Source organism: Bacillus rossius, chromosome 1 (genome assembly GCF_032445375.1).
Source record: "Bacillus rossius redtenbacheri isolate Brsri chromosome 1, Brsri_v3, whole genome shotgun sequence".
Lineage (NCBI taxonomy): Eukaryota > Metazoa > Arthropoda > Insecta > Phasmatodea > Bacillidae > Bacillus > Bacillus rossius.
The window spans coordinates 356,964,444-356,992,363 of NC_086330.1; the positions used below are offsets into that span (position 1 = coordinate 356,964,444).

General features: G+C 42.4%; 2 protein-coding genes across 4 annotated transcripts in view; one reads left to right on the forward strand and one right to left on the reverse strand.

Moving 5' to 3' along the window:
* The window catches only part of LOC134530479 (U-scoloptoxin(01)-Cw1a-like), a 40,428-nt gene extending 22,443 nt beyond the window's left edge, over nucleotides 1–17,985 (forward strand). Inside the window, exons 4-5 of the mRNA XM_063365318.1 lie at nucleotides 6,290–6,523; nucleotides 16,499–17,985. Of these exons, the coding sequence (XP_063221388.1) occupies nucleotides 6,290–6,523; nucleotides 16,499–16,642 (378 nt within the window). The 3' untranslated portion in view covers nucleotides 16,643–17,985. The remainder of the gene's footprint in view (nucleotides 1–6,289; nucleotides 6,524–16,498) is intronic.
* A 3,157-nt stretch (nucleotides 17,986–21,142) lies between these two features.
* Nucleotides 21,143–27,920, reverse strand: part of LOC134528283 (uncharacterized) — a 316,931-nt gene continuing 310,153 nt past the window's right edge. For 2 of the 3 annotated variants that reach the window (XM_063361777.1, XM_063361776.1), the window contains exon 4: nucleotides 21,143–26,861. In XM_063361777.1, the coding sequence (XP_063217847.1) occupies nucleotides 26,607–26,861 (255 nt within the window). In that variant the 3' untranslated portion in view covers nucleotides 21,143–26,606. The remainder of the gene's footprint in view (nucleotides 26,862–27,920) is intronic. The other variant, XM_063361778.1, reaches the window with a different exon arrangement.

A 27,920-nucleotide genomic window follows, 5' to 3' on the forward strand; every position in this document is an offset into this window, starting at 1 on the left:
GGTCGTAGAGGGGCGTGTCCAGATAACTGCGGTCCAATCATGAACACAGTGCGACAGTGTGGAGGTTTGCATTCTAGCTTGCGACTAAATGAATGCGCGAAAATTCCGTGGCTCTACTTATAATGTTATCAAGACGGGAAGTATAAATCTGGTAACAATGGTCGCCACTTACTTTGTTCTTCATTGTAAGCGTGAGACAACTAAACTTGAAGCTACTCGTAGTTCCATGTGGAAATATCGGCCTTTGGTCGGTTCTTGCCCGCTCGGACTGTCGCTTTATCGGCTGTCGCCTGTTATTCACGAGTCGTCCGCATCATCATACTTCGCCGCTTTCCCCACACACTCTCTCTCTCTATCTCTTTATCTCGCAGCCTCCAGGGCTGGTCCAAAGCCACACAAACCATGCGTCATCTTTGCTGGAGTATACCTTGAGTGCGTGTGATCGCATTAAATGCTACTCGTTTGAAATCAAACATTCCATGTCCACACTTGAGGACCTCGCTGCAAGAAAGAGAAAACTCCATTCCACGTTACCAGCTTGTAAAAAAAAAAATATAAATAATTGGTACTTGTACTTATGTACGTGCGTTAGAAGCTATACTTACTTCTTTATTTGGTGTAATAAAAATGTAGTTTTGCATGCAAATAATTAATATAAATAAAGTAATAAAAGGAATAGAGTGATATAATATAAAATCAATCAAATTAACAAAATAAATAAAAACTCAGTAATAATGCAAATAAATATTACCTAAGTGAACATAATCTCACTTATATAAATACACATAAAAAAGTTATAAACCCAATTTCTTTCACTAATATTCACAATAAATAGATTTTTTTAAATGATGTGGACCAGTATCCAATATCAACTACTAAAGAATAAGATTTTAAAGCTCATATATATAGGGGAGAGTTGGTTAAAACAGGGTAGTTGGGTAGAACGGGGTACCACTGTTATTTTCCGTACACGTGCTGCTATCTGTGTGTACGTTTGGTAAGTTACTCCTCTACACGTCGTCACTAGAGTGAGGTAGTATGAAGTGTCGCACAGTATTCTTTCGTGCGTAATAATGGAAATTACAAATTTATGATGTTTCACTAAAATGTTTAGCGTGTATTGGCTATACAATATTTAATCAGTGGTTGCAGATATATTTTATGGTAAGTTGTATTCAAGTAAAGTATTATATTTGCTATGTTGTGCCATAGTAACCGATGTAATTGACTGGTGTTAAGATTTTCTGTTTTCGTTTTTGCTTGAGAACCTGCATGTAGGGTAAAACAGGGTACACAGGTAATGGGTAAAACGGGGTAGTACCCCGTTCTGCCCAACCAGTTTCCTGTTTTAACCATATTTTCGATCAATTGTGCAAATGACTTTTAAAATTAAAAATAGTATTTTTATGCACACTAAATGTTATACAGAGTTACCTACAGTACATTTATACAATCACCCAAAAGACAACAACTGACCGAGCTAACTCCAGGCCTTCAGAACCGAGTGGAAATGACACTGTCGGTGATATTCCATTGACTGCTGCAACAACTGACCGAGCTAACTCCAGGCCTTCAGAACCGAGTGGAAATGACACTGTCGGTGATATTCCACTGACTGCTGCAACAACTGACCGAGCTAACTCCAGGCCTTCAGAACCGAGTGGAAATGACACTGTCCGTGATATTCCACTGACTGCTGCAACAACTGACCGAGCTAACTCCACGCCTTCAGAACCGAGTGAAAATGACAGTGTAGGTGATATTCCAGTGACTGCTGCAACAACTGACCGAGCTTACACAAGGCCTTCAGAGTCCCATGGAAATGTCAGTGTTGGTAATATTCCTGGGACATCTGGTTTGGTATCTTCACCAACTGAATCTCGTTCAGGCCTATCTGATAAAAACAATCGAAGTGCTTCATCAAACGGTAGCTTCACAATTCCACCGACTACAGTGATGCCGATTCCCCATGCCAAAAGAAACCTGCAGAAGGAAGAGGACGACGACGGGGCAAGGCAGCTGTGCTAACCGACTCGCCATATAAGAACGAACTAATTATTATTCAGTCAGCTTTACCAAAATCTTTAAAAAGGAAAAATCCTGGTGTGTCTAAATCACAAAACAGTTCTAAAAAACATAAGAATAAAGAAGACAGCAACAAATCCATACCAACAGTAACTTTGCGTGTGTCTGATGATGATGACGTTCCTTGCATGTATTGCACTGAACAGTTAGTTCTCCACTTCAAAATCAGCCGAAAGTTGGGTGCAATGCTTAAAGTGTCATTCTTGGAGCCATGAAGGATGTGCTGGTGTAGACACAGATGACTGTAGGCCATTTGAATGTGATTTCTGCCAGTTTGGAATATAGACTCTGGCCTTATTTTGTGTTCTGACGGGCCTACTAAGCCATATTAGGCTAATTAAACAATCATATGTTTTGTCAGATATTTGGGTTAACCGCATATGCAAGGTTGTATTATACATAACTAGATTATGCTATTAGACTAACCACTTCCTCAAAATTAACAGTGTTGTGTTATTGTTGTTCAAACAATGTTTGTGATTTTCCGCAAACCAATGTTTTTGTGAAGTTTTACTGTAAATACAGAGGGACATGTAAGGTGAAGGCTTATAATTGAATTTTTTTTTAATTCTCATATTTTTACTGACAATTGTATTTATTTGTCATACTACATGTTGTTCAGAATTTTTTATATTGCACATATTTAATCATTTAAAAATCTGCTTTCTGTACCCCGTTTTACCCAACCAGTTGGGTAAAACAGGGTAGTGTGCATACATTCAAATAATGAAAAATCTCTGCAATAATAATATTTCAGAAGACACGGTACTAGTTGCAGAATTAAACTCACATTATAATCTACGCATGCTGATGGTTTCATACATATACCGCAATATTAAAACAATAAATTTAAGCGATTTATACTAAGTACCCCGTTATACCCTACTCTCCCCTATATATAATTTTTATTTGTATGTTTTTTTTTAATTCTGTGAAAATTTCGTTGCATGGTTTGCGCACATCGTAAAAATTGATTCGCCTAATTTTTTCATAACGCGCCTAAAGACGTATAACTAAAAAAAAAAAAAAAATAAATAAAAATATGCACACTGAGATAAATTTTGAGTCATGTCACTTGTCACAATCTTAATAGTAAAAAAAAGCTATTGGTGTCTAAGTCTTACTGTCTCTTGCAAAGCAACGCAATGATTTTTAAGTTTGTCTACGAAAACTGACAACCGCGCGTTAAGTTGTAAACAAACACTGTCGACAGAACAACAGCAGCAGAATGTTACGTAGACCTTCGGTATCGCTTTAGGGAACATCCATCTGTGAGACAAGTTACGTAACGCAAGACTATGAAAGTACGGCCGTAGGAATAAAATTTCGACACCCACAGCCCATTCAGGATGCTAATACACGGAGGCAGCAACAGTGTGGTGCGTTAAACGTCTTGTGTGCGCTGCAGAGGGTGCGTGACGTAACCAAATACTGAACGTACGTTACGTTACAGCTAGACAGGTCTTACGGTCGCAAGTGGTTAGGGTTCGGAGGTCCCACCCGGTACTTGTTGCATTCGAACTACCGTGTATATTTTATATCTCAGTGATGCTAATTATATTTTTAAATTACTAAAAGTCTTGACTTGCACACGATTTTTCAGTTAAATCGATAATAAATACTTGAAACTAAAAAAAAAAAATAATAATTGTCTCAACAAAGAATTTGTTCAAAATGTTGGTAGCAGATTTTTTTCGGTGGATTGGAAGAAGGGAAGGAGGAATTTGAAAAATAATATATATATATATATAAAAATTAAAATTTAAACTCTTATATTAAAAAAAACCTTATTGACACAACAGGCTGCAATTTGGGCCTTCAGAAGAAACCTTAATAACACAATATAACCTACTGCCTTCAAGGATATTATTAATTTTTTTTCTCAAATACGAAACAAAGGAAGGTGATGAGTGTGGGGGGGGGGGGGGGGAAATGGTTATATTGCCATTTTTTTTCGCCCTCCCTTTTTTTTCTGTGGCCGTCACAGGTAAGATAATTTCGCTTTAGACTTTAGCCAGCCAAGGAGTTATTTACTTCCTGTACCTCAGACGCACAAAGGGTGTAAAACCTTTGTCGTTGTTGTGTGGGATTTGTGTGGTTGTGGAGGGGTAAGGAAAGCCGCGGAAGCAATATTTTCCCACCGTGGATATCGGGGACACGGCGGCGACACCACTGCCGACTGCGGGCAGGATCCCAGGAACCTTGAGGCGCGTGACCATCAATCCTGCCTCCCCCCTTCCCTGCCCTGAAGGCTTCCTGGCCGCGCCGCCAGGAGCGCTGCTCATCGGCGATGCGGGTGCCGGCGCCCCGCGGGAGGTCGGCCAAGGACTTCGGTGCGACGACCGCGCGTCCGAGACACTTTGGTTGTTGTGTGGCCGCATGAACCCACCGGCAACACTGCCATCTGTGAATTTACAAACTAAGTAGCGTTGCTTGATGTAAGCTTTTGGACATACGCCATTGCTAAGCACATGACCAAAAGACAAAAAAAAAAAACACAAATTAAGCAAAAATTGCCGTTGTCAACAGGATATATACACCACATAATATTCCATAACAGGAATATGGTCAACAAACAAAGAAAAACAAAGAAAAATGGACTAAGAGAACGAAAAAAAAAAACCCCACAAATGATGAATTGAACCCAAAAAAAAAAAAAAAAATTCAGCACAACAGTTGAAACGAGACGAAAACACAACAAAACGAAAAGACGAAACAAACACAATAGTTTTCCAAAACGGAAACAAGCGACGTTTCGGGAACTGCGTTGGTAGCGTTATCAAAGAGTGCGTGACAATAGAATTTATTTGAAAAATCGATTTTTAACGCGTTTTTTTAATATTTTTTTTTAGCTCGAACGAAGGCGCTAGATATCTATCAATCTCGCATAGTAGAGTTTCAATAATAATAGTAACAACAACAAAACACCTCAAGACTTGTTAATTCCGTCACAAACAGCTGAGAGAGTTTTTCAGTACTCGCCGGAGACGTATGCAACAACCAACTTCGACAAAGAGCAAATTCACGTTCTCATGTTTTAAATACAATCATAACACGAAACTCGGACACGAAATTCAACATAGAATTCTTTAAAATAATGCGGAGAAAATTGTGTTTTCAAATACATTTCCCGACGCTAATCACACGCTGTTTCCGCAACCGCCGCTAGAATTCGCTGCCGGAGCAGCTGCGTCGACTACTGAATCATTTGATTTGTAGACAGAAATTTAAAACTATTTAATGAAACGGCACTGATAAAAGCTAAAAAGCCATAAAAAAAAATAAAACCATTAAACCCCGGCTTTGAACCTGATTTTCGGCAAGGAATTCTATTAAAATACCGCCTATCTTGTTCAAATTCATTAAATACCTAATACTTTGAAGTTATGTTGTGGCTTTTTTATTTGAGTTGGCGTCATCCACCACAGATAGCAGCACTGCAGTTATTACACATGGGGAAAAAAAAGCGCGTGTACTTTTGAACGCGCGTTAGAAGTTATACTTACTTGGCGCAAATTATAAATAGAAATAAAATATTGTTAGGACAGAAGTGATATTATAATAGGTTTTTAAAATACAAATTAAATAAATACTCTGTATTAAATATTAATATTTACACGTGTGTGAACGTATTATTTTTTTAATTTAGCAAAATAATCAAGATAAATTTTAAGTAAATAAATGAAAATAAAAAATAAACGTTGAATATTTTTTCCCTCTGCCAGCGACATAGGAAGCTCACAAGCAACCTGACATCGTTATTCGTATGGAAAAATAACCTAATTTATATGAATAAACTTGTAAATACACTCAAAAAAAAGGTTAGAAAATAATTTTATATTAATAATATTCACAATTTTTAAACTATTTAGACCAGTATTAAATATCATAAGAATATGAATTAGAAGGACATATACAGTATATAACTTTTATTTGTATGTAGCCTTTCTTCATCCTGTTTATTGCGTGGTGCGCGGGCATCGTAAAAAAATTCACCGTCATAGATATTTTTCTTCGGTAACGCGTAAAGTAAAAGTGTGCAGTTAAAGTGAGCAAGTGCAAGTGTGAGTTCGTAAGGACACGTGACCCGCAGGTGAGTACGGGAGGCGGGCGCCGAGGAGCTGCTGGGGCTGCCCAGATGTAAAAGTGTGAAGTTAAAGTGAACAAGTGTGAGTGTGAGTTCACAAGGACATGTGGCCCGCAGGTGAGCCGGCAGGCGGGCGCCGAGGAGCTCTTGGGGCTGCCCAGCAACGCCACGGCCATCCGCGCGGACATCGCCGACACGTTCAGCTGCGAGCAGAAGGTGTACGGCTACTACGCCGACGTGGACAACGCGTGCCAGCTGTTCCACGTGTGCCTGCCCGTGCGGCTGGCCGACGGCGTCGAGAGGACCTTCAAGTGGAGCTTCATCTGCCCCGAGGAGACCGTCTTCAACCAGGTGTGGCCGCGCGAAACTTCTTATCAGTGTCCGAATGTTACGAACAGTTCCGATCGCACGAGGGGAATAGTTGGGCACGTGTTGGAGGAACAGGGAGAGGAGGAAAATAGTTAGGTACGTGGTGGGAGAACAGGGAGACGAGGAAAATAGTTAGGCACGTGGTGGGGGAACCGGGAGAGGAGGAAAATAGTTAGGCACGTGTTGGGGGAACCGGGAGAGGAGGAAAATAGTTAGGTACGTGGTGGGAGAACAGGGAGAGGAGGAAAATAGTTAGGCACGTGGTGGGGGGAACCGGGAGAGGAGGAAAATAGTTAGGCACGTGTTGGGGGAACCGGGAGAGGAGGAAAATAGTTAGGTACGTGGTGGGTTGAACAGGGAGAGGAGGAAAATAGTTAGGCACGTGGTGGGGGAACCGAGAGAGGAGGAAAATAGTTAGGCACGTGTTGGGGGAACCGGGAGAGGAGGAAAATAGTTAGGCACGTGTTGGGGGAACCGGGAGAGGAGGAAAATAGTTAGGTACGTGGTGGGAGAACAGGGAGAGGAGGAAAATAGTTGGGCACGTGTTGGGGGAACAGGGAGAGGAGGAAAATAGTTGGGCACGTGTTGGGGGAACCGGGAGAGGAGGAAAATAGTTGGGCACGTGTTGGGGGAACCGGGAGAGGAGGAAAATAGTTGGGCACGTGTTGGGGGAACCGGGAGAGGAGGAAACTAGTTAGGTACGTGGTGGGAGAACAGGGAGAGGAGGAAAATAGTTAGGCACGTGGTGGGGGAACCGGGAGAGGAAGAAAATAGTTAGGCACGTGTTGGGGGAACAGGGAGAGGAGGAAAATAGTTAGGCACGTGGTGGGGGAACCGGGAGAGGAGGAAAATAGTTAGGCACGTGTTGGGGGAACCGGGAGAGGAGGAAAATAGTTAGGCACGTGTTGGGGGAACCGGGAGAGGAGGAAAATAGTTAGGTACGTGGTGGGAGAACAGGGAGAGGAGGAAAATAGTTAGGCACGTGGTGGGGGAACCGGGAGAGGAGGAAAATAGTTGGGCACGTGTTGGGGGAACCGGGAGAGGAGGAAAATAGTTAGGTACGTGGTGGGAGAACAGGGAGAGGAGGAAAATAGTTAGGCACGTGGTGGGGGAACCGGGAGAGGAGGAAAATAGTTAGGCACGTGTTGGGGGAACCGGGAGAGGAGGAAAATAGTTAGGTACGTAGTGGGAGAACAGGGAGAGGAGGAAAATAGTTAGGCACGTGGTGGGGGAACCGGGAGAGGAGGAAAATAGTTGGGCACGTGTTGGGGGAACCCGGAGAGGAGGAAAATAGTTAGGTACGTGGTGGGAGAACAGGGAGAGGAGGAAAATAGTTAGGCACGTGGTGGGGGAACCGGGAGAGGAGGAAAATAGTTAGGCACGTGTTGGGTGAACAGGGAGAGGAGGAAAATAGTTAGGCACGTGGTGGGGGAACCGGGAGAGGAGGAAAATAGTTAGGCACGTGTTGGGGGAACCGGGAGAGGAGGAAAATAGTTAGGCACGTGTTGGGGGAACCGGGAGAGGAGGAAAATAGTTAGGTACGTGGTGGGAGAACAGGGAGAGGAGGAAAATAGTTAGGCACGTGGTGGGGGAACAGGGAGAGGAGGAAAATAGTTGGGCACGTGTTGGGGGAACCGGGAGAGGAGGAAAATAGTTGGGCACGTGTTGGGGGAACCGGGAGAGGAGGAAAATAGTTAGGTACGTGGTGGGAGAACAGGGAGAGGAGGAAAATAGTTAGGCACGTGGTGGGGGAACCGGGAGAGGAGAAAAATAGTTAGGCACGTGTTGGGGGAACCGGGAGAGGAGGAAAATAGTTAGGTACGTGGTGGGAGAACAGGGAGAGGAGGAAAATTGTTGGGCACGTGTTGGGGGAACAGGGAGAGGAGGAAAATAGTTAGGTACGTGGTGGGAGAACAGGGAGACGAGGAAAATAGTTAGGCACGTGGTGGGGGAACCGGGAGAGGAGGAAAATAGTTAGGCACGTGTTGGGGGAACCGGGAGAGGAGGAAAATAGTTAGGTACGTGGTGGGAGAACAGGGAGAGGAGGAAAATAGTTAGGCACGTGGTGGGGGAACCGGGAGAGGAGGAAAATAGTTAGGCACGTGTTGGGGGAACCGGGAGAGGAGGAAAATAGTTAGGCACGTGTTGGGGGAACCGGGAGAGGAGGAAAATAGTTAGGCACGTGGTGGGGGAACCGGGAGAGGAGGAAAATAGTAAGGTACGTGGTGGGAGAACAGGGAGAGGAGGAAAATAGTTAGGCACGTGTTGGGGGAACCGGGAGAGGAGGAAAATAGTTAGGTACGTGGTGGGAGAACAGGGAGAGGAGGAAAATAGTTGGGCACGTGTTGGGGGAACAGGGAGAGGAGGAAAATAGTTGGGCACGTGTTGGGGTAACCGGGAGAGGAGGAAAATAGTTGGGAACGTGTTGGGGGAACCGGGAGAGGAGGAAAATAGTTAGGTACGTGGTGGGAGAACAGGGAGAGGAGGAAAATAGTTAGGCACGTGGTGGGGGAACCGGGAGAGGAGGAAAATAGTTAGGCACGTGTTGGGGGAACCGGGAGAGGAGGAAAATAGTTAGGTACGTGGTGGGAGAACAGGGAGAGGAGGAAAATAGTTGGGCACGTGTTGGGGGAACAGGGAGAGGAGGAAAATAGTTAGGTACGTGGTGGGAGAACAGGGAGACGAGGAAAATAGTTAGGCACGTGGTGGGGGAACCGGGAAAGGAGGAAAATAGTTAGGCACGTGTTGGGGGAACCGGGAGAGGAGGAAAATAGTTAGGTACGTGGTGGGAGAACAGGGAGAGGAGGAAAATAGTTAGGAACGTGGTGGGGGAACCGGGAGAGGAGGAAAATAGTTAGGCACGTGTTGGGGGAACCGGGAGAGGAGGAAAATAGTTAGGCACGTGTTGGGGGAACCGGGAGAGGAGGAAAATAGTTAGGCACGTGGTGGGAGAACAGGGAGAGGAGGAAAATAGTTAGGCACGTGGTGGGGGAACCGGGAGAGGAGGAAAATAGTTAGGTACGTGGTGGGAGAACAGGGAGAGGAGGAAAATAGTTAGGCACGTGTTGGGGGAACCGGGAGAGGAGGAAAATAGTTAGGTACGTGGTGGGAGAACAGGGAGAGGAGGAAAATAGTTGGGCACGTGTTGGGGGAACCGGGAGAGGAGGAAAATAGTTAGGTACGTGGTGGGAGAATAGGGAAAGGAGGAAAATAGTTGGGCACGTGTTGGGGGAACAGGGAGAGGAGGAAAATAGTTGGGCACGTGTTGGGGGAACCGGGAGAGGAGGAAAATAGTTAGGTACGTGGTGGGAGAACAGGGAGAGGAGGAAAATAGTTAGGCACGTAGTGGGGGAACCGGGAGAGGAGGAAAATAGTTAGGCATGTGGTGGGGGAACCGGGAGAGGAGGAAAATAGTTAGGTACGTGGTGGGAGAACAGGGAGAGGAGGAAAATAGTTAGGCACGTGTTGGGGGAACCGGGAGAGGAGGAAAATAGTTAGGTACGTGGTGGGAGAACAGGGAGAGGAGGAAAATAGTTGGGCACGTGTTGGGGGAACAGGGAGAGGAGGAAAATAGTTGGGCACGTGTTGGGGGAACCGGGAGAGGAGGAAAATAGTTGGGCACGTGTTGGGGGAACCGGGAGAGGAGGAAAATAGTTAGGTACGTGGTGGGAGAACAGGGAGAGGAGGAAAATAGTTAGGCACGTGGTGGGAGAACAGGGAGAGGAGGAAAATAGTTGGGCACGTGTTGGGGGAACAGGGAGAGGAGGAAAATAGTTAGGTACGTGGTGGGAGAACAGGGAGACGAGGAAAATAGTTAGGCACGTGGTGGGGGAACCGGGAGAGGAGGAAAATAGTTAGGTACGTGGTGGGAGAACAGGGAGAGGAGGAAAATAGTTAGGCACGTGTTGGGGGAACCGGGAGAGGAGGAAAATAGTTAGGCACGTGTAGGGGGAACCGGGAGAGGAGGAAAATAGTTAGGCACGTGTTGGGGGAACCGGGAGAGGAGGAAAATAGTTAGGCACGTGGTGGGGGAACCGGGAGAGGAGGAAAATAGTTAGGTACGTGGTGGGAGAACAGGGAGAGGAGGAAAATAGTTAGGCACGTGTTGGGGGAACCGGGAGAGGAGGAAAATAGTTAGGCACGTGTTGGGGGAACCGGGAGAGGAGGAAAATAGTTAGGCACGTGTTGGGAGAACAGGGAGAGGAGGAAAATAGTTAGGCACGTGTTGGGAGAACAGGGAGAGGAGGAAAATAGTTAGGCACGTGTTGGGGGAACCGGGAGAGGAGGAAAATAGTTAGGCACGTGTTGGGAGAACAGGGAGAGGAGGAAAATAGTTAGGCACGTGTTGGGGGAACCGGGAGAGGAGGAAAATAGTTTGGCACGTGGTGGGGGAACCGGGAGAGGAGGAAAATAGTTAGGCACGTGGTGGGGGAACCGGGAGAGGAGGAAAATAGTTAGGCACGTGTTGGGGGAACCGGGAGAGGAGGAAAATAGTTAGGTACGTGGTGGGAGAACAGGGAGAGGAGGAAAATAGTTAGGCACGTGTTGGGGGAACCGGGAGAGGAGGAAAATAGTTAGGCACGTTATGGGGGAACCGGGAGAGGAGGAAAATAGTTAGGTACGTGGTGGGAGAACAGGGAGAGGAGGAAAATAGTTAGGCACGTGTTGGGGGAACCGGGAGAGGAGGAAAATAGTTAGGTACGTGGTGGGAGAACAGGGAGAGGAGGAAAATAGTTGGGCACGTGTTGGGGGAACAGGGAGAGGAAGAAAATAGTTGGGCACGTGTTGGGGGAACCGGGAGAGGAGGAAAATAGTTGGGCACGTGTTGGGGGAACCGGGAGAGGAGGAAAATAGTTAGGTACGTGGTGGGAGAACAGGGAGAGGAGGAAAATAGTTAGGCACGTGGTGGCGGAACCGGGAGAGGAGGAAAATAGTTAGGCACGTGTTGGGGGAACCGGGAGAGGAGGAAAATAGTTAGGTACGTGGTGGGAGAACAGGGAGAGGAGGAAAATAGTTAGGCACGTGTTGGGGGAACAGGGAGAGGAGGAAAATAGTTAGGTACGTGGTGGGAGAACAGGGAGACGAGGAAAATTGTTAGGCACGTGGTGGGGGAACCGGGAGAGGAGGAAAATAGTTAGGCACGTGTTGGGGGAACCGGGAGAGGAGGAAAATAGTTAGGTACGTGGTGGGAGAACAGGGAGAGGAGGAAAATAGTTAGGCACGTGGTGGGGGAACCGGGAGAGGAGGAAAATAGTTAGGCACGTGTTGGGGGAACCGGGAGAGGAGGAAAATAGTTAGGCACGTGTTGGGGGAACCGGGAGAGGAGGAAAATAGTTAGGCACGTGGTGGGGGAACCGGGAGAGGAGGAAAATAGTTAGGTACGTGGTGGGAGAACAGGGAGAGGAGGAAAATAGTTAGGCACGTGTTGGGGGAACCGGGAGAGGAGGAAAATAGTTAGGCACGTGTTGGGGGAACCGGGAGAGGAGGAAAATAGTTAGGCACGTGGTGGGGGAACCGGGAGAGGAGGAAAATAGTTAGGTACGTGGTGGGAGAACAGGGAGAGGAGGAAAATAGTTAGGCACGTGTTGGGGGAACCGGGAGAGGAGGAAAATAGTTAGGCACGTGTTGGGGGAACCGGGAGAGGAGGAAAATAGTTAGGCACGTGTTGGGAGAACAGGGAGAGGAGGAAAATAGTTAGGCACGTGGTGGGGGAACCGGGAGAGGAGGAAAATAGTTAGGCACGTGTTAGGGGAACCGGGAGAGGAGGAAAATAGTTAGGTACGTGGTGGGAGAACAGGGAGAGGAGGAAAATAGTTAGGCACGTGTTGGGGGAACCGGAAGAGGAGGAAAATAGTTAGGCATGTGGTGGGAGAACAGGGAGAGGAGGAAAATAGTTAGGCACGTGTTGGGGGAACCGGGAGAGGAGGAAAATAGTTAGGTACGTGGTGGGAGAACAGGGAGAGGAGGAAAATAGTTGGGCACGTGTTGGGGGAACAGGGAGAGGAGGAAAATAGTTGGGCACGTGTTGGGGGAACCGGGAGAGGAGGAAAATAGTTGGGCACGTGTTGGGGGAACCGGGAGAGGAGGAAAATAGTTAGGTACGTGGTGGGAGAACAGGGAGAGGAGGAAAATAGTTAGGCACGTGGTGGGGGAACCGGGAGAGGAGGAAAATAGTTAGGCACGTGTTGGGAGGAACCGGGAGAGGAGGAAAATAGTTAGGTACGTGGTGGGAGAACAGGGAGAGGAGGAAAATAGTTGGGCACGTGTTGGGGGAACAGGGAGAGGAGGAAAATAGTTAGGTACGTGGTGGGAGAACAGGGAGACGAGGAAAATAGTTAGGCACGTGGTGGGGGAACCGGGAGAGGAGGAAAATAGTTATGCACGTGTTGGGGGAACCGGGAGAGGAGGAAAATAGTTAGGTACGTGGTGGGAGAACAGGGAGAGGAGGAAAATAGTTAGGCACGTGGTGGGGGAACCGGGAGAGGAGGAAAATAGTTAGGCACGTGTTGGGGGAACCGGGAGAGAAGGAAAATAGTTAGGCACGTGTTGGGGGAACCGGGAGAGGAGGAAAATAGGTAGGCACGTGGTGGGGGAACCGGGAGAGGAGGAAAATAGTTAGGTACGTGGTGGGAGAACAGGGAGAGGAGGAAAATAGTTAGGCACGTGTTGGGGGAACCGGGAGAGGAGGAAAATAGTTAGGCACGTGTTGGGGGAACCGGGAGAGGAGGAAAATAGTTAGGCACGTGTTGGGGGAACCGGGAGAGGAGGAAAATAGTTAGGCACGTGGTGGGGGAACCGGGAGAGGAGGAAAATAGTTAGGTACGTGGTGGGAGAACAGGGAGAGGAGGAAAATAGTTAGGCACGTGTTGGGGGAACCGGGAGAGGAGGAAAATAGTTAGGCACGTGTTGGGGGAACCGGGAGAGGAGGAAAATAGTTAGGCACGTGTTGGGAGAACAGGGAGAGGAGGAAAATAGTTAGGCACGTGTTGGGAGAACAGGGAGAGGAGGAAAATAGTTAGGCACGTGTTGGGGGAACCGGGAGAGGAGGAAAATAGTTAGGCACGTGTTGGGAGAACAGGGAGAGGAGGAAAATAGTTAGGCACGTGTTGGGGGAACCGGGAGAGGAGGAAAATAGTTAGGCACGTGGTGGGGGAACCGGGAGAGGAGGAAAATAGTTAGGCACGTGGTGGGGGAACCGGGAGAGGAGGAAAATAGTTAGGCACGTGTTGGGGGAACCGGGAGAGGAGGAAAATAGTTAGGTACGTGGTGGGAGAACAGGGAGAGGAGGAAAATAGTTAGGCACGTGTTGGGGGAACCGGGAGAGGAGGAAAATAGTTATGCACGTGGCGGTTGAACAGGGGGGGGGGGGGAGAATAGTTAGTTAGGTACTTGGTGTGAGAACCGGTAGAACAAGAGAAGGCAGGGGAGAGTTAGAAATGACGCATGCACACTTGTATGCTTGCACACTTGCATACTTTACATTTGCACACGTGCTTATTTGCATACTTTCATCTTACACTTGTGCATACTTGCATACCTTCACATTTGCACAAGTGCATACTTGCATACCTTCACATTTGCACAAGTGCATACTTGCATACTTTCCTACACCTAACAATATAATAAACATGAAGTTTCAGTTCTGTCGCGCGTGGACTATACCCAACCCCCCTATCCTCCCTTCCACCAGTGGCGGCCCTAGGCTTCTGTGGGGCAGAGCCTCCGTGAAGGGAGGTTTAGGAGTGCTCCCCCGGAAAATTCGACATGTAGGAGGGCTGTTTTATTTTTTTTTCAACCTCCGATGGGCTATGTATATTAAAGAAACAAATTTACATAACCTAATAAAATTACCACCATAAGTACAGTAGGTTTTACTTTTTTTACTACATGATTGCCAAAATGATCGAGGCATTTGTCATATCGTAACACAAGCTTCTCGATGCCTTCTTCGAAGAAGTTAGCCGCCAGTGAATAGAGGTACCGGGCCAGCGCCTACACCTCCCTCTCCCTCACGACGCCGCTGTGAGGCGGGTGGACTAATCGCGCGGCGCACTGGCTCCCGCGTCAAGGCTTACCGCAAGATTTGCGGACAGTGGGGCAAAGACAAAGCAGAGAATTCCGTGGAAGAAATTATTAGTCAGAACAATATCACAGCGCAGACGAACACAGTGGACTGACAACGAGTTAACAGTTTCAACAAGAACGGTAAATACAAAAGAACAACATCCTTGGACAACACAACTACAAACAGAGGAAGTTAACGTTAATACTAAACAGATAATCTGGACAACGCACAGTCTAAAAGAACGAGTTCTTCTTTATCATCTTTGGGTTCCTCTGTTTGTCGCCGTGTTGTCCAATGTTGTTTTTTTGTTTTGTTTTAATTCTCTGTTATTTTTACACCTGTCTCGTTGTTGTCAGCCCACTCACTGTTTTCGTCTATGCCGTATTAGTTTTTTTATTAATTTATTCCACAGAATTCTGTGTGCTGTCTATTCATCTAACATTTTAAATCGGCTGATTTAACATTGTTTTTTCTGTGTGTTTATGTATTCACATATCTTATACATTCTTGTGGCTTCTTTGTGAAATTTATTGAAAAACAGCAATGGCGTGTGTCGTTAAAAAAATGTTTAGTCAGGGACATCGGAAAATAACAAGAAGTGATTTCACGGAATCACGGTAAACAGAAATACAACCTGAGATTCTAACTCGGGGCCTCTAGGTAGCGAGCCAAGTGTCTTAGCTCTGCGCCACCTCGTACCACTTACGATTATTTATGATCCTCCCATTAAAGTACAATCAGATTGAAAACGAGTTCATCAAACAGGTAAAAATTCGTGTTATAGTTTGGAAAGAGGCTGTTAATGCATATCTACCATTATAATTTTTTTTGTTAACGTACAAGTAAAAATGTTGAACTATGGTTCTTCTTAAAAATATAGATATATTTACTCTTCTAAGTTTATTATAATCTTAGTTTATTGCAATTTCATTTGTATAAATTCGCCATATGCCTTGTTGTAATTTTTCGCACTATTTTTCGTGATTTTGCCTCACAAGCTGTTAGATCGTTGACGTTTTTTAACTAAAAAAATATGTTTAAATTATATCACTAGATTTTGCACAAAAATAATTATATTTTATTCAAATTGGTTAACGCGTTTGTCCAATATCTCCCTCAAAGTATATTAGTCATCCGGAATCGAACGTTCGAGAAACTTGTCTATTACTCCTAGTGACCTATAATTTTACAAAAAAAAAAACTTTTTGTCTGTATTATTAATTAATGCGTTACTCAAGTAGACTACGCCCGATTAGTATTTTATAACATTTCAAAATCTATCCTACATTTTTTACACTCCACTTTGCAGAACCAGCATCCCGATTTATAAGACGTATAAACGTAAATTTTTTTGTAACTTTTAAAAAATTTGTACTTTTACAAAAAAAAAATACTACAGAATACATTTATTTTTTTACCGTGAGTAAATCCATTCGTACATCTATCATCTGTCCGCCTTCAACCGACCATGCGTGTGTTCGTCTTGCACAAAAAAATGTATTTTTTTCCTGTTTTCTTTTGGAAACCAGTTGCCAAGAAATTTGTTTTCAACACCACAAGAAATATATTGTAACTTCGTACAACACATGGCTATGGTTATTTTTGCATACATGAAAATACTTTTTGTGAGATAAATACTGGGAATTTCTTAAGACGTTTGACAACATAATTTTGTATTTGAATTGATGTTTCATTCAATAATATTATTCTTATTAACGTGCGTAGTTAATACTGCAAAGCTATCTATGGAGAGGTTTACAAACAAGTTTTAACTATTTGAGGTGCTGGGACAACACGAAGCCCGGGGAACCCGGTATGGCTCATGGTGACGGAGTGCTGTTTGTCGTGCAAGTGCACACACGTGTACACGGATGTCACTCCCGTTCGCGCAGGAGAGCTTCACCTGCAGCCGGCCCGAGGACTCGGTGGCCTGCGAGGAGTCGCCGCAGTACTACGACCTCAACCTCAACTTCGGGCAGACCGCGGCGCCCTCCGTGGACGCCCCTGGCCTCACGGAGCCGCCGCAGACGCTCTGAGCGTCCCTCCTCCAGCGAGCCTGGCCCGAAACTCTCTTTATTTATTACTCGCCCCTCCCCAGCAACCCCAAACACGTCACCACGGCTTCACAAACAGGAGGCCTGCCATCTGTCCGAATGTCCACTTGTCCGAATAACCACTTCTCCGAGCTCCTCTTGTTCGAACGGCCACTTGTCCGAGTGACATTCGGACAAATGGCATACACCCTTCCCAACACAGCTTCTGTCTTTTTTTCCTTTTCTTTTATTTTTTTCCTACATGGCATAGGACCATGGAGGTATGTAAGATGTAATGGTGTCCACAATTCTTGAAGTCAAAATTCTAATATTCACTGAACGTTGGCATCTTTGCGATTCTTCCCAGCATTTCAACTAATTTATAGCATGTATTAGCCTTCACAGAGCTAAGGATTTTATTTTTGATGTACGATTGCCAACCAATTGGCTTTCGACTTCAGAACAGACAACCGCTGCGTATAACCTGGTTTTGGGCTATCGTCGAATTCGACACACTTTCTTGGATATCATTGAAAATTCACCCAGTTTCCAAACGAAGATCTGTGTGTAGTTTTCAGGCAACTAAGAATGGAAGCTAATGACGTGTCCTGACTTCGGTGTACAGTGTCAACAGTCGCTGTAGACTTATATATATATATATATATATATATATATATATATATATATTGAAGGTGCTTTTGTTGTCACACCAAGATTATTTTGGTGAGTCCGTGTTCGGAATGAGTAAACCCAGAACTTGTTAATTTCACGCAACACTTACGTAGACTTAAGAATAAATCTTGGTTATTTTTCTTAACCAGTGTTTATAGTAAAATTAACGTGACAATTTTTGACATAAAAGTTCCCGCGTCAAACAGTCTTTTATCCCCGCCCCCTTTCCGTCAATTCCAGAATGAAGCCTGTTAGACTGTAAAAAGGTATTCATGCATGCCTTACAATGCCAAAAAAAAATATAAAAAATATTTAAAAAATAAACATTAATATAAAATTTAAAATTTTAACATTGAGTGCACTAATCTCATTATAATCTTACCTTCGAATCATGCATAATATAAGTAACAAAGCTTTGTATGCATTTTCTCTGTAGAGAGATGGAAATTAATAGCCGATTTAAACGAATAAAAAATTGTTCAACGCCAAGAAAAGTATACACCGAACCGGCCAAGACTTCAACGGAAAGAAAGAATGAGTTTATATTACAATGAATTATTTTGTGTAAAGATGCCAAGTAAAGATATACTCAAAAATCTGTAAATATTGTGAATGATGTTCTGTGCTTTGTCGTTTAAAAAAAACTTATAAATAAAACAAAAATTATATGTAACTGGCAGATGTTGTATATGTAATAAATAAATTATGTAATACATGTATTGTGAAATTACATTTACTTTAAAAAAACTGGATTTGTTTTTTGACTGTCTATTGTGAGTGAATGTCAGATTCACATTTTGGAACTTAAGAATAGTATCACTTTTTCCTTAAGTTTTATTGTAAACCACAGAAAATGCTGGTTCAACTCCTACATATGCAGTAGTACCCTATGTAACACCCACACTTCAAAGGACTGATAAGCGATTGGGGCCAAACGTCTAAAACAAAATGAAAACCAAATTAATTTCTTTAAGTATTCAAGCATTTATTTATATATTTACTATATAAATATTAGGCCTGTGTGTATATTAGTTTATTGATGCGAAGCAAATATCAAATCGAATGTTTAAAATTTTCGTGTAGTCGAATCGAATTGCAACTATTGTCCTCGGCGAAGCTGTATTACACGTATTTTATAAAATACAGAATTAAAGTAAAAAATAACAATTTTTTAAAACATTATTTTAGAACTGATCAAGAGATTAACCAATTGGGTCCTATGTATAAAATTATTCAATACAGGTTTAAAATAACCCTGCATATTATTAATATTGTGCATTCATGAAAACAAACGGAGTGCCACCTTTTAATTTCTTTTAAGTAACCAACTTTACTAATGCGAAATACAAATATATATATTTTTATAAACAAATCTTAGGCTTCCAATGTTTTGAATCTTTGCAACAAATGCAAAGCTTTACATTGGACTCGAAACTTAGCATCACAACCGAAGTTTCAAATAAAATTTCCCGACGAAGTCAAATCGAGTATTAAAAACAGCTTCGATTGATTCGCTTAGTCGATGCTTCGCACAGGCCTAATAAATAAATATATATTTAAGTATTTAAGGGTTTAAAGTCACGTCGTCAGTGAGGTCATTAAGGTAAATGACACACGAGACAGAACAGGTAGAACCAGAACATTATTTACTCTGTGTCACAGTGAAGGACTCTTAACTTTTATTCTGTATAGGTGAACAAAACATATTTGCTGTATTAGAACTCCTTACACATAAATATGTTCATCAATAAGCGATAAAATTACTATTTTCTACTACACACATCTCATGAATACATACCCCACAAACTCTTGAACAAAAAATATTTTTTTTATTTATTAAAATAAAGCCTTACTGCATACCGAACACATGTACTTATTACGGGGCATACGTTTTGCCCTTTTACATAATTGAAGTAAGGGCGAACAAACAATTGTTACCTTAGGCACACTTTCAACGGAGCTCACACAAAACACATCCGCACTGGGGAAGAGCTCGCACAGTAGTGACAGGAGTTCGCACAGTAGTGAGAAGGGCTAGCAAATTAGTAAAAATATCGCACAGTAATAAAAAAGAGCTTGCAAAGTAATCAGAAAAGATTCATAGCGTAGTAGTAGGAAAAGCTCACACAGTAGTAGGATGTAGCTTACACAGTATTAAGAAGAGCTAGCACAATAATAAGAAAAGCTCAAACGGTAGTGAGACGTGCTCATACAGTTGTAGATAAAGCTCACCCAGAAATAAGAAGAGCTAGCCAAGTAATGATAAAATTCGCACAATAGTGAGAAGAGATCGCACAGTAGTTAGAAGAGATCATAAACTATAGAGAACTAGAACAGTAGTGAGAAGCGCTTATAGAGTAGTAAGAAAAATTCACACAGTAGTAAGAAAAGCTCACACATTAATAATAAAAGCTCGCAGGGTAATGAGAAGAGCTCCCACAGTAGTTACAATCCCACCTTAATCTCCAAGGCGCATCTTGCAGTAACTCTGCTTGCTGAAGAAAGTAATTTTCCCCGCCTGGATCCTCGTTGGACGGCTGAGTCGACGAGCAAGACGCAGCTGACTCCTGGAAGGTACGTGACCCGCGACTGAGGCAGGTATAGCCAGTTGCATAACTGCGGGGGTAAACGTGTGGCAGACTTGTAGGCAGGCGGGCGAGCAACCCGAGACACACGCAATAGTTGTTGGTTACCTAACTTTAGGCGGATGTGGTGCGCTATCGTACTTCACCTGTTAGGAGGAAATTTGAAATAATTGGAGCTCGCTGCAAAATTAAAAAAAGTGTCATTTAAGGCGTGGTCATGCATAACGTAATTGGCGCTGTTTTAAGCTACAGAAAAATTGATCGTTTTTAGAGATTTCAAAATACATTAAAAAATAATAATTAATATTTTTAAATCAGCTATCGATATGTAAAGCTATTTAAGATATAAAATTTTGTTAATTTGAGAACCGACATATTTCAACTCAATTATTTGCAAAATTTTGAAACATATGATTACATGGATCTAATTAGTTGCTACATAAAAATTATATCTGAGAACTAGTATAATTATATCATGAGAAATCTCGGAATCTCAGAAGATTAGCGAAAGTGGTCTTTCACTAGTATATATAATTAATAACTACGGCGGGATACTAAATATTAAAAGAGATCACTTAGAAAATTCAAAGTTTTGTAAAATGTAACTTGGGGTCGTCAAATACCAGTATCGCAATTGCTAATAATGTATCTTAAAATACTCCTGCGTCACATTTTTTTTTTGCACCTAAGAAAGGCACGTTAACACACAATTAACACTTATGTAGACGTAATGGCAAACTATAAAATAATATTTTTGTAACTTAAAAATTATATATTGCGTTGTATAAATCCAAGGCGATTGACTCAGTTTATGAAAAAAAATTTTATACGAACAACAAAGTTTAAAAAAGATACAAAATATCTAGAGAAATTAATATCTTAATTTAAGAGTTGTCAATTGTAAAATTGTACATACTAAGTAAATATCGGCAATAAAAACAGATCGTTATGAATTACCTGAAAAGAAACCAGTTCATGGTAATGCTGTTTATAAACTTTACTTGTACTGGTGGTTAAAACGCAAAGGTAAAAAAAAAAAAAATTAAGTATAGCGAATGCGCTAAAAAAATTAAGTATAGCGAATGCGCTAAAAAAATTAACAAAATTCAAAATACATGAATGTAATTTATATCTTTTTTTGTTTTCATATTTTTTTTCAATCGCTCAAAAAGTAGTTTTACGAAGTGGTTGAGTATTTTCTAGCATTTATGGAAAGGTAGATGTAGATAAAGGGCGTCAGAACACATACTGAAACAAAACACACTTATATTTACAGCATAAAACCTTACAAACTACAGCTAACAAGTAAATAAAATCACACATAAATTGCAAAACAATACGCACACACGTAATAAAGAATTTAGATACATGGATATTTTATTATATATCAATACATAAGTCAATATTCACAGCACAGTGTCCCGCTAATTTAAATTCCAGTGCTTAGTTAATTAACTCACACGCTTCACATTTTTTTAACTAAACGCATTTTCTTTAAACACTTTTTTTCATCATAAACATCATGCAAACATACGTACGCATAAAACAGACAAGCAACTATCAAATATAAAAACATATGCATAAGGTACACACACTTACAACCATTATTTGCGCCATTGAAAATATAACTTCAGCAAAATTTTTTTTATCAGTGAGCGTTTATAATGTGGTTTTTTTCCTAAAGGTGGATTCTTAATGTGATTAAAAAAATATATAGACCCCTACATGTTTCTAGTTTCTGTTAATATTATTTATTATAACTCTACAACAAAATATCAAACCTGTTAAACACGTCTTAAAAATAAAATTAAATAAAAAAATTTACACTGTTTTCAGATGTTTTGGTATCACTTAGGACGTAGTTAAGTGACCTATAACTACCCACATGATTACAATAAAAAAGTAACATCAGGGAAAATGGAAATGCTGGTTAAAGTCAATCATTGGCTAAGCTTTGCTATCAGAACTGTCAATGTCAGTTGTGAACATTGACACATGCGCTTATTTTGCACATGGTACTCCAACCAACACAATCAAACTTTTGTTGAAATTGTTGACTATTTGCCAATAATTTGGCGCAGGACTTAACAAAGTGCACTGTGTGTGTGAAACATCATTTAGGCGGGCCGCACACTGAAGAAACAGATTTAGTGAAACAAATATTAGTTTTAAGTCTATCGCACACCAATAAAACTAAAAATATATTAAAACAATGTCGTCCAACAAAGAAGAGGAACCGCTAATCCTGTATTGGTGCCTGCGAAATAATATTACATACAATTTACTGAATTCATCCTTTTATTATTGACAGATATAATACAAGTTATGTAGTTGCAAAGGAATTAAGTGTCTATGAGAATAGATTACAATATTTTTACAGAATGACTCAAAGATAAAACAAATATATATTTTTTGTAATCCTCAACGAAAGAAGAAAGAACTAAAAAATTCACAAATTATAATATTTATTTTAAAATGTCAATGGTTCCAAATGGAACTTGAAATTTCCATGTAAAAAGAACTTACGAAACTGTATTGCATGAAACCATAATTACTTATTTCATGAAACTTGGGTTGCGAAAGTATGCGAAATTTTGTTTTCGTGAAACTCAGCAGGCATATATTATATATTTGTTTCTGCATTGGATGTTTTCAGGAAATAATGTTTAACATTTTTTTTAAACTTGTTTCATTAAAGAATTTTCTTCAGCGTATCGTTGAAAATCGGACATGCATAACCTCAAAGTCGTGCAAGATTTTTCCGCCATGACAAATTTTTTTTAGCAGTTATAACAGCAATAAAAAAAACTTGCTTTAAGCTGGACTCGCAATGATCCATCGCATCCGTCTGTTTCCCATCCGTCCGTCAATTACACGACGTCAAGTCAATCAAAAGGCCGGAAAAATTCCAGCCGTCCATCAGTCGAAATCTTACCAAACATTAACTTTCGACGGATAGGCGGTTGAAATTGTAACCTCCAAAAAGCCGGCAATCTTTACTATCTTAAAAGGTTTATTTTTTTATAGCTGCTACCATTAAATGTTTTCAATTTACGTTCTTTAAATACATTTTAAAGTTTGATGTTTGACACAAAAATTGACCTATACATAGAGTGTGATTAAGTACGTATTTTAAAACTGAAAAATGTATAAATAAATATCAGAGTGAAAAAAAAATTGAGTTTGATGATTTATAAGTACATGCATTTCATGATTGTCAACCTAATCCACCAGTACAAGATAACGTTTTCTCCACTATTTCCCCTGGAAATATGAAAATGGAAAGGTATTTGACGCACTAGCAGATCATTGTGAATCGCTCGAATTTTTGAAGTATGGACGAATACGGACGGGTGGCGGACGGACGGGTACGGACGGACGTACGGACACGTACGGATAAATGAGAGTCCACCTTTATGCTGGTCACCACAATATTCTTCTGCACAGCTTGCACGCTTGGTATATGAAGAATTTCCCGGAAATAAACTTCACGCAGGGAAATGATGATAGGCCAGTTAATGACGGTTCATGAATACGATCTTTTTTCTTGTTTAGATTTTCGAGTTACAGGCATCAAATTATCAGATCAATCAAATCTGAATCAAATTATTAGAAAATCTGACTACAAATTTCCACAGGAAGATTTTAAAACGATACAATACTGAACGCATCTTTAAAATATAATAAAAGTACTTGTACGTTTTTTTTTAAAGAAATTAAATGACCATCTTTTAGTATAACTTTCCAAGTTAGAATAGCACATATTGTTACAGAATGAATAGTCTAAGCTATCCGATGAAAATTTTGTTTCAGCATAAGTTGTGCATTTTTCTAAAGTATAGCATATTTAATTTAATTTTAATGGTTATCACTAGGTACCGGAAAAATTCGCGGGTTCAATGACCTGCAGGATGAACTCCATAGTTCTACCTACACTCGGTCAAATGTCACCCACTCATTGGCTGTTGTCTTGTGAGACGCCGAAACGTAGCAGCCTGTGATTCGATAAAGCTTTGGTCGGGCGTTTCTCATTGGCCCAGAGTCACCCAGGTGAGTTGTGAGCCAATAGCAGAGGCAGCACTGAGGTATAACTATTTGTATTTTAGCCTATCGCGAAATGAATTCGCGAATTTTTCCGGTCTCTAGTTATCACTAGAAGGATTATTCAGTATAGCATTGCAAAATTTAGAATGGTATTATATGAAAATTTGTAGTTAGAGGACCTAATAATTTTGTCAGGGTAAAGATACATATCAAAAATTTCTAAAAAAAATAATAAAAAAAAAACAGCGAATGACTTGTGTTTAGGCTTTTTTTTTTGTGTGTTTTGATTGAGAACCGTTATAATTATGCCATGAGTTGTTGTCGCCTTGACGTTAAATCCTGGGACCCGGCGAGTGTAAAGTTCTTCTATGCTCGTAGGTGTGTCGTCACCCAGTTCGTAGTTATACGTCACGCCTTTCCGTGTTAGCGAGGGCACTGGGCGGTTAGAAGCAAAGAAAACATCGCGGGTTCGATCACCTCCAGGACAGACCAAGGGGTACTTTTGCGTACGCACACTGTTAGAAATCACAGTAAATTTATGTACTTTCCAATGAATAGAAACCGGAAAAAATCGCGAAATCATTTCGCGATAGGCTAAAATACAAATAGTTATACCTCAGTGCTGCCTCTGCTATTGGCTCACAACTCACCTGGATGACTCTGGGCCAATGAGAAACGCCCAACCAAAGCTTTATTGAATCACCGGCTGCTACGTTGGGACGTCTCACAAGACAGCAGCCAACGAGTGAGTGGCATTTGACAAAGTGTACGTAGAACTATGGAGTTCATCCTGGAGGTCATTGAACCCGCGAATTTTTCAAGTCCCTACCAATGAAGAATTCACTACAAATAAACTAAGCGTTGTTCTTAATTTCAGATGAATGAATATTTGTAGACACAACACCGTGTTTTGACCCTCGCGTATTACGTTCATCGGTACCAACAGGATAAACACACACGTTGAAGAAACGATTGTGTTTTTTTGCAGTAGTCTTAAACAGTTGTTTTATGGTTTCACTTACTCACGAAGATTTTTTTTCCTTGTGCATTAATGTTTAAAGTAAGTGAACGAAGAATCCCTGGATACTTTGCAACCAGAGGTCTTAGTAAATCGAGATGAAATTTTTTTAAAAGTGTACCTAACTCGTGCTTGTAGCTGCTGGCTTGTGTGACGTCATGACAACGGCGACTGTGTTTCGGAACTCGCTTCCACTGAAGGATTTCTCCGCCGGCTTAAAGGTTACACTAGGCGTGCTTAAATTTTAATACATCGTGAAATGAAACCGCTAATATTTACTCCTCTCCTCAGAGTTGTATACCTATATCGTCTGTGTTACGTAACCCGTCTCAAATTTGACAGTTCTCTAAAGAAAGTACCAGGAGTACCCATTTCCTAACTGTCGCATGCGAAACATCGCGTGGTTTTTTTTTTACGAACTCTGACGATCACGTGAAGCCGTTCAAACACACTGTCGACAGGACAAACAGAAGGAAAACTTACATACACCATTGGTACTTCCAGTGAAAGATCCTTTCACCCGACATTCTGTGATGCGGCTCCATTCTAGCCGCTCGCGTTCAGATATTTTTCCTGGTTTGGATTCTAGCTGTCGATCTTGGCCGGGTTGGAGTCCACATTTGGCATTACCGTTGAAACTTTATTAAGGACCCCGTCCACCCTGGCGCAGCGCTTCAGAAGAAACAACACTATTTAAAATCTGTTCGAGATATCGGAGTGGAGTCAGTTTACAAAAAAAAAATAAAATTAAATGTACTCTGAGGGTGGATGAGTATATTTTTTTTACTGTATTTTCAGGGGAGTTAAAATGGCCGAAACGAGTGTTTTAGGAGTGGATTTTAGAGATGAAACGCCTTAGCGCAAGATTCTCGAAAGCACTCAGGGGCCTTGCATCACGCCTTCATCTCTACATTTACATAATGTTACGTTCGCCGCCCGAATCCCACAGTTAGTCGTCCTGTGCACGACAAAGAAGACTGCGCGGCCATTTCAGAGTGGATACTGGGACCAGCACGGCCCTTGGTCCCGAAAGTTCACCAATTAAATAAAATACGTTTCATTTTACTTTTTGAGACAAGTTGCGTGGCACAGACCGTACTCGATCCACTGACTCCTCGGACGACGACGACGACTGTCGCGCGAGAGCGTAAATTCTGCGAGCTCAAAAAAGAGTTCCGATCGCGGGAAGTTGAATGACATGGTCACCATTAGAGTCCCGGAAATTTTCGCGGATTCCTCTGGCCTCAGGATAGAATTCAAAGTTATAGGTGTGCTCGACCCACGTTTACTTTTCCCAATTGGTCGTTTTCTTAGCGAGAACATTTTTTTATCATTGTTATTTGGCACTACCTGATTCGCCTACATTTCTCCTAGCTGGACATCGTTGGCTCACGGTCGTAGAGGAGGGGCGTGTCCAGATGACTGCGGTCCAATCATGAACACAGTGCGAGAGTGTGGAGGTTTGCATTCTAGCTTGCGACTGAATGAATGCGCGAAAATTCCGTGGCTCTAGTCATCATCTCTGGGTTGACCAAGTGAGATTGTTGGGGGGGGGGGGAAGGATTTTTGATTTCCCTCCCTCCCTCCTCCCCGGGTCCCTCCCTCCTCGACGGAAAAGGGACGCACGTCGGCGCGTCGTCGGCCCTTCTCACGCCTCCGAGTCGACGTCTGGCCGCTCGCTGGAGTTGAGCTCCGCCTCGATCTCCTCCGGCGTGCGCAGGTCGATGGCGAACTTCCTGCGCACGGCGGCGGCGGCGGCGGAGGAGGAGGCGGCGGAACCGCCCCCGCCGGCCTTCACCACCTTGCTGTACTCGTTGAAGGCGGCGGCCAGCGCGTAGGTCAGGCGGCGCGCGGAGCTGCGGCTCTCGCACACGAAGGCGTGGCACTCGAACGGGTGCTGCTGCTGCACAAATGCGCGGGGGGTACGTCTGCAAAGTCGGTTTACGGACGATGATTTTACGTGATAACGTCATTAGTAGGGACCGGAAAAATTCGCGGATTCAATTACCTCTAGGCTAGCCTCCATTATCCTCTGCACTTCTCAAGTCAACACGCGTGTTCATTGGTTACTAAATTGTGAGTCGTCTCCACTGGGTAGCTTGTAATTCGACGCTTCTTTGGTCGATAGTCTCTCATTGGCCCAGAGAGCTCCAGTTAAACCGCGAGCCAATAGCAGAACCAGCAGAATTGTACAAATGTTTGATTTTCAGCCTATCACAGAATGAATCCGCGAATTTTTCCGGTCTCTAGTCATTAGTAGAGACCAGAAAAATTCGCGGATTCATTTCACGATATGATAGAATCCAAACTACTGTACCTTTATATTGCTTCTCTGATCGGTTCTCAGTTTATCTGAAGAACTTTGAGCCAATGGAATACCTTCAACCAAAAAAAAAGCATCGAATCGCAAGCGTCCCAGTTGACAGGTGTCACGAGTCAGTAGCCAATGAGCAGGTGGCATTTGACCGAGTGTGTAGGGGGATTATGGAGTCTATCCTAGAGGTCATCCAAAGCGCGAATTTTTCCAGTCTCTAGTCATTAGTAGAGACCTGCAAAAATTCGCGGTTTCGATGGCCTTCAGGATAGACTGCACATACCCCTGTACACTCGGGCAAATAACGCAAGTTCATTGGCTGCCGACTTGTAAGTCGTCTCAGCTGGTTTGTCTGTGATTCGATGCTTCTTTGGTTTATAATTGGTTGAGATTCGTCCAGATGAACAGTAAGCCAATAGAAAAACTATCTAAGAGGTATATGTGTTTGAATTCTAGTCTATCGCCGAATGAATCCACGAATTTTGCAGAGCTCTAGTTATTAGAAAACATTGATGTAATATTGCATACTTTTTTAATTTTCAAACATTATTTACAGTTTATTGCAAAATTTAATTTAAATAATTTGTTTTAAATATAATCACGAACAATTAGTTAAAAAATCCTGCCTTAACCCGTTTGATATTATAG